Below are 13,131 nucleotides of genomic sequence, written 5' to 3'. Positions count from 1 at the left end.
AGATTATACTTCCTGTATTAACAATTACATGCTTTAGTTCCTGTTGGGTCCCTTCTTAGCAAAGAAGTTATTATTGGATGATGTATTTTGCTTACACCTGATAGCTATTGCTTCAGCACTTACCTCCTTTATAGTTCTTTTTTACTGATTGGTGCTTTTCAAAGTAATCTACTAAAAGACAAATGGTACATCACCTCACCAGATTCCATTATAGCACCATAAAAAATTATCTCTATATTTTTTTGGAGTACCACTAAGCTAATATCAGTTGCTGTGCGGTTTGCCTGTATATAGGTTGCAGCAATAGTGTAGCGCCTCATGATATCTTTTGCTTTCTAATAATAGCTTCTAAAAGCGATCAGCTTAGCAATGTATTTTGGAGTACCACTAAGCTAATATCAGTTGCTGTTGCGTTTGCCTGTATATAAGTGGCAGCAACGATGTAGTGGCTCATGTTGTCTTTTGCTTTCTAATAATAGCTTCTAAAGAACGATCAGCTTAGCGATGTAGGCTTCTACCTTACTGCCTATGGTGCCTTTTAGCAAAGAGATCACCTTATCAAATTAAGCCTGCGTCTTACTGCCTGTATTTTATAGGGAAAAAAGTGCTTCTTTGTATGCCTAATCTGGCTGGGCAACATTAGATGCAACGAAAAATAGATGTTGGAATCAATAAAGATCCATGGTGAGAGTCCTTGCTATATAGGTTCCTGTGGTTTGCAGTGATTGTGCGTTAATAGAGGTTGAGTCATTATCAAGGTACACTTTGTGAAGCTATACTGTTTCCAGTCTTTCACTGCGCTGACGTTTATATTGTCTTTTGTTGTTCAAAGTGTAAACTTTCGTATCTTCTTTACGACACTTCTATTCATAGCAGTGGTATGTCATACCTCTCTGTTTGCCTCATTCAGTCTAATTGTCTTAGGTAAGCTCCTAGAATTTAGGAGACGACTTCTTCGGCTTGCAGAAAATCTGACAGTTGATGTTGATGCTCAGATTAGTCTTTTTGAGGTAATGCTATTTGATTATTTATGATGGTACACATAGGATTTTGAGAATCAAATCAGCTCTGCCTTGTGTCATTGTTTTTTTTGGCTATTCAGTATAACATGGAATTTTTCTTTCCCCTAAACAACTTTTCTCTGCGTGTAGCTTGCAGAAGGTGAAGCTTATTTGTTGATCATGGATGTTGTCCAAAAAAAGATTTAGTTCACTCTTTTTTCTTCTTCGACATTTCAGGTACCTATATTCTGGTTTTTGTTCAATGTGTTCCGAATATTAGCTTGACTGCACTTATCTGAAAGCTAAGTTCATTTGCTGGTTCCAAGGCTCAAGACCTATTATGACTGCCAAAAATAAGTTTGGTGTTGCAGCGAAAATGAGCTTGACCCCTCCAGCCCCCACGTAGGTATGCAAATTTTTACAGCAATCATGTCGGATTACTTGATTATTGTTCATAAAGGTTAGACACCATGAAGCGATAGCTGTGATTTATTACTGTGACTTTGAAGTGTTCAGCTATGCCCTGTAACATGGAATTTTTCTTTCCCCTCAGCAATTTTTTGTGTGCATATTGCAGGAGGAGAAACTTATTGGTTGATCATGGATACTGTCAAAAAAAGAATTAGTTGAGCCCTTACCTCCTTTATAGTTTGTTTTAGTAATTGGTAGTTTTCATTGTGATTCATGAAAACACAGGTGGTAGATCACCTCACCAGATTCTATTGTAGCACCATCCAAAATTATGTCTCTATTTTTTTGGACTACCACTAAGCTAATATTGATTGCTATATGTCCTGTAACATGGATTTTTTCTTTCCCCTCAGCATGTATGTTTCACACCCAGTCGACGTGCGCAAGGGCGCGCGCAATGTACTAGTTTTAATTACATTTGACTTGCTTGTAGCATGACTTCATGGCCTCATGGGTACCTTTCATATTTGCAGTTGAGGGGTCCTATTTTGAGAAGTTCTATAAGCAAACAGCTGATATGGATCCAGTCCAGGTTAATATTCAAATATGTTACTTCATTTTTCCGTACTCTTCATGGTCAAATTTGTTTTGTTCTCATGTATGAAATATTTGCTGCAATCAGCGTGCTACCTTTCTCGAGGAAGATGATGAGATGGAGGATGCACATTCTGTTGCTGCATCTGCTGGTGACACTGATGTAAGCCCACCCAAGCAGTTTCTTCTTATATGTATATTATTTGAGTTCAGCGTTAAATTTTATTCACTGGAGTATGAAATCAGTTTTGCCTCTTGACATTATTATTGTTTCAACTCTTTTTGTTAAATGTTGCTGACAGAGTACCATTTATAAGAGCCATAGTTGGTAGTTTCTTCCATTTTTTTTGCATGTGGACTTTGTTTTGCATGTGGACTTGTTGATTTCTTAATGGACTATGTTATAATGATGGACTTCATAATGGACTATGTTGTAATGATGGACTTTTGTGAATTATGACTTGTGATGATGTTCTAAATAATGGTCTTGTGTTTGTGGATGTATATATGTATATTTGTGGCGGTCAGATTCGAATTTGAATTATATATATATGTGGTCAGATTTGAATTTGAATTATTTTTTTTGCTGGAAAATCCACTGTAGGGGCGGTTCTTGATTGAACCGCCCTTACAAATACACACAACAGGGGCGGCTGGTGATACAACCGCCCTTACAGAAGTCCACTACAGGGGCGGCTGATATTACCAGCCACCCCTACAGAGGGCACTGTAGGGGCGGCTAAAAACACTAGCCACCCCTACAGAGGTCACTGTAGGGGCGGCTGAAAACACCAGCCGCCCCCTACAGAGGGCACTGCAGGGACGGTCAGGAAACCGCCCCTATAGAGGCACCCTCTGTAGGAACACCCTGGGAAGGGCGGTTGGCGCAGCCGCCCCTACAGAGGCTCTAGAGCCGCCCCTACAGTTAAATTCTGTAGTAGTGATACCATGCTCCCCCATATTACTCCATCTTCTGTAAAGATGGTGTATCTTTAAATTTCTTATTTTGGGTTTAATCTGCTAAAAACTCATATGGCGCGTTTAGCACCGCCTTGATAACTCTGAACTCGTCAAGTATAAATACTAGCCGACTATGCTATCTTCCTATCGGAACTATAAAAAGGTCCAGGAATTTAGCTATTTCTTTACTTTAGGGGTATCGTTATTATGACCGTCTTACTCCCTCAACGATCACAATCATCTTTTATAGATCACTTTTACCTTCAATGCATAGTATGCATTGCATTATTTGAAGTATGGGGAAGTATCTTTCTTAATTGTCTTTCTTAATTAATCTTACATTTCTCCCCCTCGAAATGTGGTATGAACTTTTCTACCACAATTTTGAAACATTCAAAACTCTTGTGAATGAGGAAACTTTTATTACTTACTTCATCCACATGATTACATCATGCAAACAAAATTCGTATGGGAGTACATTTTTCTCATTACACTTCAAAACTCAACATAGTCTATTATTATCAATACTTCTACAAGTCATGCTTGCATATCATTCTTATCTTTTGGTCCACATGCAACTTTCTTTTGTTCTTAAACTCATTGAGTACTTAATGACCATGACACAATTAGAGTGTACGGTCAATACTAGGATAGCATAAAAGCTACCTCAAACTTCTCTCCATGTGCGGGATACACTTAGAGCACATGAGTCATCACATCCTTCTCCCGCCATGCGGGATAAGTTTTATGCCAAACTCTCCCGCCATGTAGGATTGGTTAACATATGTACTATGCCAACTTTACCCCGCCATGCGGGTATTTTCTCAAACTTTTCCCGCCAAGCGGGTACTATCACAAACTTTTTCCCGCCATGCGAGATAATTCTCTTGAACAGACATAATTGTCAGGATTGGCTCGTGTTCAATCATCAAATTCAGAAATAAATCCAAATATTCTTTAACACACATGTGTAATCCAATGTTAGTCAAATTAAACATGTATATGACTTTTACAAGTCTCATAAGTGAAACTAAAAATAAGTTCTTCTTCATAGAGAGTACATAAAAGACATTTCTCAATGAAGACTCTCATTGATCTATCTCTTTTCTTGGATCAATATCCTAGAATTCTTTTCTTTTGAAGCCATTCTTTAAAGAGAACACAGTCTCTTAAACAATGGTATTCTTTCATACATAACTTGCCCTTAGGCATTTCATCATCTGAGTCATAAGTACCCAGCTCATTTCTCTTACTGCCTTCAAGAATGAAAGCATGGAGGTCTTTTGTCTGAAAAAATATTCAACAATAATGCTCATTAAACTTTGAAATCTTTATGTTCTATTCTATATCACCGTTGGGCAGAAATAGAATAAAACATCATTCTTCTACATTAATTCCACATCACCGTTGGGCAGAAATGGAATTAACGTATAGAAATTCAATAATCTTGAAAACATAGTACTGCTCCTCAAAATTAAATTCTCCCGTTGGTTCGAATTTAATTAGAAGACAATCAACTTCATTGCAGCGAAAACATGAAAATACATTTCTCTAGTTTAAGAGTATTCCTTGATCTTTATCTTTTCTCTAAAAAATTGGTCACTTTGATGCAAAATTCATCAGAGATTTAAACTTTAAACATAAAACTCATAGAATTATAATATTGTTATCATCAACGTTGGTCAGAAAATAACAATACCATAATTTAACTTTAAACTTAAACTTATAATATTGTTATCATCAACGTTGGTCAGAAAATAACAATATTATAATTTATCTTAACTATCAACCGACTATTCCTCCAATTAAAATTTTTTCAGCTGGTTCCAATTTTAACTGGAGGATAAACTTTTCATTATTTACTGAATAACTATAACTGCTCTTCAAATTAGAAGACAATAAACCTTTAACTTTGTAGCGGAAACTTGACAAAATTTCTTTTCCTACTTTTCAGAAGTATTTTTCTGTACTTTTCTACTCTTTGAAAATTCTAACACGTTGGTGCAAAAATTATCAGAGATTTTAAATCATTCTTTGAATGAAATCATCAAAATTTGCTTCTGAAAAATAATAAAACAATTCTTAATCACCACTGTGCATTCGGCCCAACCGGAGATACGGCCCGAGCTCATTCTTTTCTTTTCTCGGCCCAAGACAGTAGAAGCTGGCTCGGCCCAAAATGGCATCCAGCCCGGCCTTGCTCCCTCGGGCGCGCGCTCTACCACCCAGGCCGCAACGTGGGCCTGGGCCGGCAAAGCGCCGCGGCCGCGCGCCCCGCCTAGGCCACGATGCAGCCCGCTAGATCTCGGCCGTCCGTGCGCATCCGATGGCCGAGGGCGCATCTAGGGCGAACAAAACCACCGACCGACGCTTCCCCCTATAACCCTAGCCTCATTCTCTCCCTCCCCTTCTCTCTCATCCGCGCCGAGTGCAGCCAGCAACCACGCATGGCGTCCAGAGGAGGAAGTGGAGGTGGCGGCGCCGCCGTGGCACCTCTCGCCGGCGCGCGCGTGCGGCTAGAGCCACGCGCGGCACCATCGAGGAGAGCCATGGTGGTGCCCTTTGCAGACCGAGCCCGCGCGGTGGCGTAGCTCGGCCGTCTTCCCGCACGCCGGCGAGAGCCAACGCCGCAGTGTTTTTCCCGCACGGTGGCGATGCCGGTGGCGGGATGAAGGCCCAGGTTGGACCCTGTGTTCGTTCTCATCTTTGCTGGGATTTGGGGATTCTAGGGTTAGGGTTTGGTGAAATTTCGAATCGATTTTAATCACCTTCTTCTCTCTTTTCTTTCTATTTCTTTCCCTGAGATCTGGTCGCGGGTTTAGGGTTCGGATCAAGCGGTCTTGAAGCCGAGCCGCTTCCAACTTCACCCAGTTAGGGTTAGAGACTGTTCTTCTTCCCCACATGGCGTCCAGTGCGACGGTAGGCGGTGGTGATGGCGTAGGGGATCCCCAGGTAGGAGAAAACCCCTTCTAATCCGTCCTTTTTTCTTGATTCGAGATCACAGTTAGCGGTAGGGTTACGGTCTATTCTTTCCCAATCTGATCCGGATCGGTCAATCTTTCTTTCTTTCTTTTCCTGTCCCCGATCAAGATCTACGAATTAGACTGGGGATTTTAGGGTTAGTGTTCTTTGTTGAAACCGTGTTTCAATCTCATCCCCACTTTTCCCGTACCCCATCTAGGTTTAGGGTTCGATTTGCTTTTCTTTCCCCGATCTAGATCTACATACTAAACCTTGCTCTGAAACCATTGTTAGCTTGTTTGGATCATCTAGTAGTGGATCCAGTGGGTGAGTTCTTTTCTATTTGGGATAATTAGTGACTTAGAGATTCAGAGGGAGTAGGAGACAGAGAGAGAGAAAAAGAAATGTAGGAACATCTGACCATCGGAGGGGTTGGAGGAGCTCCCTGTCTTCGGCTAGTTCGCCGGTGATGATCTGCGCTAGGGCAGCGACGAGCGATGAAGTAGCGGTGGAGACCGGCGGTGGTGGTAAAGGCAGTGGCGCTTCCCGCCGCTGGCAGTGTAACCCTCTAGATCAGATTAGGGTTAGGACTGTGGGGCTGTGGCGGCGGTGAACCTCGTACCTAGAGCTGTTTGCCCCACCTCCTCTTTATAGGCACTGTGCGACAGGGGCCCACTAGCCACTAGATGGCTGGATGTCCCCGATCAGACGCGGTCAAGGGGTCCGTCTCGACCGTTGGGTCAAGACGGATGAGATCAATTCTAACACTAACTCCTATCTCCGCCAACGAGCAAGCCACCCTTCCCCTCCCTCTGCGCCTCAGGATCCTCCCCAGCCGAACACCATGGTGAGTGCTTCCGCCGCCTTCGGCTTCTCCTACCTCTACCTGTGTTTGGTCTTCGCCGCCCTTGAGCTCTCCACCTTCCTGGACTCGCAGTGCGGTGCCGACATGGGCACCATGACATGCGCTGAAGCCCCACTGTTCCACAGCGCGGCCGAGGTTTTGCCGCCATTGGCTGCGGTGGTGGTCCTCTTCGTCGCCGTCGCGCTCACCTACCGTCACCTGAGTCATCGCCACATTTACGCCATCCCCGTGGCCGGCGCGGGAAATGGGCGGCCCTCGATCTCGGGGTCTGGGCTTGTCATGTTCGTGCTATGCGTCTCCGCTGGCACGCTCGAGTTCATCGTGTTCGGGGGGCAGGCTGCCGGTGGTGGTGCCGATCATGGCGCGCTCAGCCTGGCTGCTCTCAATGCGCTGCCTGCCGCGGCGACGACCACGTTCTTTCTCGGGATGATGTTAATCATCGTCGCACACGTCCGCGCCGGCGGTGAGGGCGGCGGTGGTGCCGTCGCTGCAGACGGACTGATCTAGGGGTTCCTGCGCCTCCTCACTTAGGTCGCAGCCAGAGCGGCGGCGGTGCTCGTCGGTCTCATGGCCATGGCAGTCACCCTCTACGGCGCCATGTAAGTTGCCCCAAACTCTACCACCGATCAACCTTACCATTCCCTGCTGCCCCGTGCGCCCACGCACGGCGCATCTGCCCTTCGCGGCTCCGCCCCTACCGCAGCCCCACTTGCCGCCTTGGTGTGCCGTGCGCCCGTGCATCCTCCCCGGCGTCCCCGGCTCCCCATTCGCCCTTAACCCCAAACCCCTCTTGTTGGCATGCCTCTGCCTAAACCCCGTTTTCCGTCCAGCTCCTCCATCTTCGTCAGGTCGTGCATCGACCAGCCCGTGGCTGACACTATCACCTAGCCAACCATGGTTCCGGCTCATATAACCATGGGAAGAGACAAGGCGATAGGCAATATAGGCGACGCCGCGATGGCATAATCCCGGTGACTCGATCGGAGCAGTTGGTGGTGCCGGCTACAATTGTGGTCGAGGTGCGAGTGTGGCTGTGCAGTTGATGTATCCTTTGCTTACCCATATGGCGACCATAGGTACATGCAGCTGCAGAGTTGCGTCTGGTCCATGGTGAACAGCTCCGATCAATTGAGTGAATAGTTTGGGCTTTAGCAGCAGCAGACACACACCGCTCTTGTCTTTGGCTGTCAAGTGTCACCTGCATGGTGGCATCTTAGACTGAGTTCCTTTAGTGGTGCCTCCTGGTCCTGGGAGGAGGCAATTATCCATTGCAGCACCGTGGCATTGCCGGTCACTTTTAACCATTGTTTTGTTGCCGGCTTGCCGCACTGTTTCATCGTGCTCAACCTTCTCATTTCCCCTAGAACGGATAGATGGTTAATGATCAGCCATCACAAAGCCTTTTGTTGTACATTTATACAATCATCTTTACAATTGATTGTTTCTCCCTTTTGCAATATTCAAGATTGGTGTGGTGGTTGAATAAAGATGATAAAATGTGGGCAATCTTGTGTTGTGTCTTGCAGATGCTAAAAAAGAAAAGTATGGAAGAGGTGCTGGCCGGTTACATTACACTCAAGCTTCGTCGCATGGGGTTATTCTGAGATTGGCACCGGCCTACACACTACCAATTTCAGCTATATCTACTTATGAATGTGGTGTACTAAATATGGTTGTTGTGGGCCTTGTGGCGGTTACTTGTGACTATGTGAGTGGGGTCAGCTGTTGACATTTTAAGCTTGTGTGTCTATTATGGTCGAAACTTGCCTATGATTTCGTACTATCAAACATGGGAATGTGTGGTTGAGTAATATGATGCCATCTTATGTGTCTGGTGAATGTACCTGATGATTGCTACATTTTGCCAATTTGATTTGAGATTCTTGTATTGGTGCACTGGCATATGCAGATGTGCAAAAAATGTATGTGTTGGCTTTTGCCTAGGAATGGGCCTATTTCTTTCCATATACAGGTTAAGACTTGGCAGCTGCCAGCTGAGTTTGAAGAGTAGCCTGTGGGAGGATTTTTTTTGCAGGTTATGGTTCTCTAAAACTACAGAATTCATCTATTTTTTTAAGTTAGATCGGTATTTGTGGGGTGGGGGGTGGGGGGTGAGGGGGGCTTGTTTTTTTTGTTGACTTTATTTGGGGGTGGGGGAGGGGCCTTGTTGGGGTAATTATATAGTTATAGCTTTGGTGGTTCCTATTAATTCCTTTAGACCTTTTATAATGGTTAGGATCTGTCGGTGTAGAAAGTGACCAACTAGTGAATATTTGTAGTTTTGCTATACGTTGTGATCGGAGGTGGCCTAGCACTCAATGACACATGATTTATACTGGTTCAGGCAACATGCCCTATGTCCAGTCAGGGTCGGTCGGTGACTTTATTCAAGCCCATGTGCTCAAAGTTTGCAGTGGGGTTACAAACGGGAAGGAGAAAAAAGGGGGTGTACAAGAGGTCCGGTCGGCTTCGGTCGGAAGGGCCGAGAGTTATAGGAACTTCGCTATGAGCTAAGTGTTCAAGCGGGTGCTTGAGGTCCAAACCTGGTGGTTCTATGGTTGTGAGCTATCGATCTAAGGAACTTTGGCCTCTAAAATCGGTCTCCCTTATTGGAGGAAGGGCCCCCCCTTTTATAGATGAAGGGGACGGCTTTACAAGTGAGAGGGTGAGGGTACGTATGCTACCGAGCCTTGTTGCCCACGCCTTTCGAGCCTTGTTGCCCACACCGGCGGATACAAGATAGTGGTTGGCACCTACAACACTGTTGCTGTCACTGTAGAATGTTAGATGCACACGGGAGGTCGCGCTGCCTTTTTTAGGGATGGTGGACGTCGGTACCTGCAAATATTGTTTGATGCCTAGAGGCATGTGAGGAGTCTCGCTATGTTCACCCGGTATGGTAAATCCTGGTGCTCATACCGCTATAGATGCCCAGAGATACGTGGGGGCCTTACCGAACGGGAGGTTTAGCGGCCCCTACAATACCGTAGAGGGAGATGTCGGCACCTACAATACTATTTGTGTCAGGGTGGCTGCAGAGTACTATTCCGCATAGGGTATGGTCCCTGGTACAGTGATTTTGACGTGTGAGCCATGTCTATGTCTTTCTCCGCACGTCTTCTGGTTCCTACCGAGTGGGCGTCCCCGGTCGGATGGCTCCAGTCGGCTCTGAGTGCGCCGGTCAGAGAAGAGCGGTGAGCAGGGTTCCTGCGACCCCCGGTCGGAGACATGGGGTCAGAGCCGGAAGTAGTGTTTTGGGCTAGGCCTTCCGATCAGAGAGGCTATCCGGTGGCGGCTGGAGTCGAAGTGAACGCTCCGGTCGGAGAGGTGGGCCGAAGCAGCCGATGAGAGGGCGCTGTTCCTCTTCGGCTAGTCCTTTTGGTCGGTGACTGGGCCGCCCTTCCAGCCTGTCGTTCTAGACTCATGGGCCGAGCCTTGGCGTGGAAGCTGGTCCCCGAGGGACCCTGGGTTTATGAACCCGACAGGAGCCCCCGAGCCCCCGGGTGATTCGGTTAGAATTATCCTATCGCAGAACCGACCAATTTATAAGAGTACAAGTACAATGGCAGCTCGAAAGCGGTCACACTATCATACTTGAACCCATATAAACCCGGTAGTCCGTCGAGTACCACGACGGGTCTCGATAAACGATTCACAACAACCAAGATCATACATGATTCAACATACATGTCACATCTTACATAAAGTTCACAGATACATTTCCATCATCAGAGTATGAAACAAAGTTATTACAAACCAAGTTTGATAGATAATAGCGGAAGCAAATTAAGTTTGAAAGTAGCATTTGCCAACATAGTTTAATACAGTGCCAACATATGATCATAGTCCATAAAAGCATGTAGAAGGATTAATAAAGAAGCCTGTCCAAGGCTTACTCCTCATCCACAGTGGGATAGAAGAAACTCTTGCAATAACCATGATACACAGCAATAGGAAATAAAACCATGTGTACGAGAAGGTACTCAGCTAGACTTACCCATCATAAACCAGAAATAAAATGACCCCAAGGATCATGCAAGGCTGTATAAGTGGAGATAGCTTGACAACATTTTGCATAAAAAGCGATTAACTCAGTTATACAATTATAATTCTGTTATCAAGTTAATTATGACTATCCATCTCTAAATTAGCAACTATCCTATGCCAAACATGTGGTATATCATTTTAAGAGCATACAATAGTAACCATAGCAGATATTGTAATTCCTATGTTTATCCGAACCATCATATTCCATAATACAATTACTACGATGCTGGGTCTAGCCAAGTTTCTCACTATCCGGGAGAGACGGCGATTCAAATCGATTTCAACCAGCTGGAAATTTATTCCTAACACAAACCAAGGCAGACTAGATCAACAGTCACCTTAGGTCACCTTTGGTACAACTCAAGTACACATTTCGCGGGTTCGCCCAGCGCCGCACAATCAGGGACAACCAAATGCCAGGACGTTCAGGCCCAGCCTGCCCTTGGGCTTAGTCTGGCTCCCCGCACATCCTTACTACCATCCAGAGTGCGCACTCTTACAGAGCGGGGTCCTAGCCTGAGTTGAGCTACTCGGCTTCGCGGTCGGAACGAGTTATCCGGCCAGCTAAGTGATAGGCATGCGTTCAATCTTGTCAGAAGTGCCAACAACGGTACGGTCCTTAATCGGCACAGACTGGAATCACATGAGTCAACCTACACATAGACTCCATCTAGCCTTGATTTACTTTTACCCCATGGTTCTTTTCCATGATAGCAAATATAGCCAACCGTGCTTCGGTATCCACCTATATCTCGCAGGTGACTAGGAAATCACCCGACTTCTACCGGTCTAAGCATGGCTAAGCATATATTCGATCCTAGACCTATATAGGGTTAAAGGTATATTTCTGGACAAGGAATTTATATGCATCAAGTGGTTCCAATCAACTCTTATAACCTAATGCATCAATCATAAGGACTTGAGTAATATTTTGTAAAATACTGGGAGACTTAAGAATGCTCCGGGGCTTGCCTTTCAGAAAGGAAGTGGGGCGGTGGTCAGGGCACTCCGGAAGCTCTTCTAGGGTCTGCTCCTTCGCCTTCAGGAGCTATGGCTTGAGGAATCTCCTGCTGGTCCCCTTCCTCTCCTTCGTTGAACTCTAGCAACGTTATCTCCTCGGTCGATCCTATATGCATGGATATGGCATAAGATATTGCCAATGCATACATGCTGACAAAATAGTATGATGACACATGATGAATAGATTCTTGTAAGTATTCTTAACAATATGGTGTTATTGTAATAACAAGTGCATCACATTTTACTGAGTATGTGCATATCTCTTCTTGATTATTTAATCAACTACTTCAACAATTCATTTACTATACCACAAAACAATAGCTATTTGTTTTAATCATAACGGAAGTTCTACTTATCCAAATGCGGTGATCTTGGACTTTCTGGAAAGCTTATAAAATTATCTACAACTTTATTTTAATACTCTCACTGTGATTCAAGAGTTATGTAGGGCAAACAAATCATTCAATCAAATCTGTCCAAAAAGTAAACCTTTCGGACAGCAAACTTGTAACAGCTAGAACTAAAAAACCCTAAGTCCTATGGACTGTGAAAATGTAACACAAGGTAGATTAGTAAGTTATATACAACTTTGGTACTTAACAAGTTTTACAACAGAGACCATTATCCATATGAAATCATCCACACAATCAAAACTATACATGCAGCCTTGTATTTGAATGATAAAGCGATAATTAGTTATTTGTATACAATCAATGGCCTTCTAAGCCTTACCATTGACATCAACAGTTACTATGCATCATAAGAACCATAGAAAACATCATGCTTAATCACAATCTAATTATTTAAATGCCTTTATTAATTTAATTAAATAGTTAGGGTAAATAATAAACATATACTAAAGGTGCATCATAAATTCTCAAACATTTACAGTGGCTTACTAGTGCTACCAATAGACTACTATAAAAGTTTCATGCCATTTTACCAAGTAAAACATCCTATGCAAAAATGACAAGGCATAAAGGCTTAAAATAGCATAAATAGGAAACCCTAGTGAAAAGTGTCAAGCAACAGATCTTATATTTTTCTTAGCATCCGTATGGTACTAGGACAACCTCCAATAAATTTCATGAGTATTGGATTCATAAATAATTTATAAAAATTCACACAAGGATCACCTAATTATAAAAGGAAAATCTATAACTAAAAATCTATTCATGCACTGACCCTCAAATTTTTACCAGAGCTTATACTTATCAAGAAAAGCTCACCATATAAATTTCATAATTTTTGAAGCACAGGAACTTTAGATAT

General features: G+C 44.0%; 1 protein-coding gene and 1 long non-coding RNA gene across 2 annotated transcripts; both read left to right on the top strand.

The window, feature by feature from the left end:
- Nucleotides 1–934: 934 nt before the first annotated feature.
- Nucleotides 935–1,710, top strand: LOC136526738 (uncharacterized). Its single transcript, XR_010776569.1, has 3 exons — nucleotides 935–1,010; nucleotides 1,152–1,407; nucleotides 1,579–1,710. It is a non-coding gene; the product is annotated as an uncharacterized lncRNA (long non-coding RNA).
- Nucleotides 1,711–6,771: 5,061 nt separating this feature from the next.
- LOC136529676 (uncharacterized) lies at nucleotides 6,772–7,299 on the top strand. Its single transcript, XM_066522752.1, has one exon. The coding sequence runs from the start codon at nucleotides 6,772–6,774 to the stop codon at nucleotides 7,297–7,299; it is 528 nt and encodes a 175-aa protein (XP_066378849.1).
- The last annotated feature ends 5,832 nt before the right edge of the window (nucleotides 7,300–13,131 follow it).

This window comes from Miscanthus floridulus, chromosome 19 (genome assembly GCF_019320115.1).
Source record: "Miscanthus floridulus cultivar M001 chromosome 19, ASM1932011v1, whole genome shotgun sequence".
Taxonomy (NCBI): Eukaryota; Viridiplantae; Streptophyta; class Magnoliopsida; order Poales; family Poaceae; genus Miscanthus; species Miscanthus floridulus.
Note: the sequence above shows the minus strand (reverse complement) of the source record. Positions and strands in the feature narration are given on the sequence as shown.

What these genes read in the sequence shown, in the direction of transcription:
- LOC136529676 (XM_066522752.1), top strand. Translation starts at nt 6,772, where the DNA reads ATGGTGAGTGCTTCCGCCGCCTTCGGCTTCTCCTACCTCTACCTGTGT.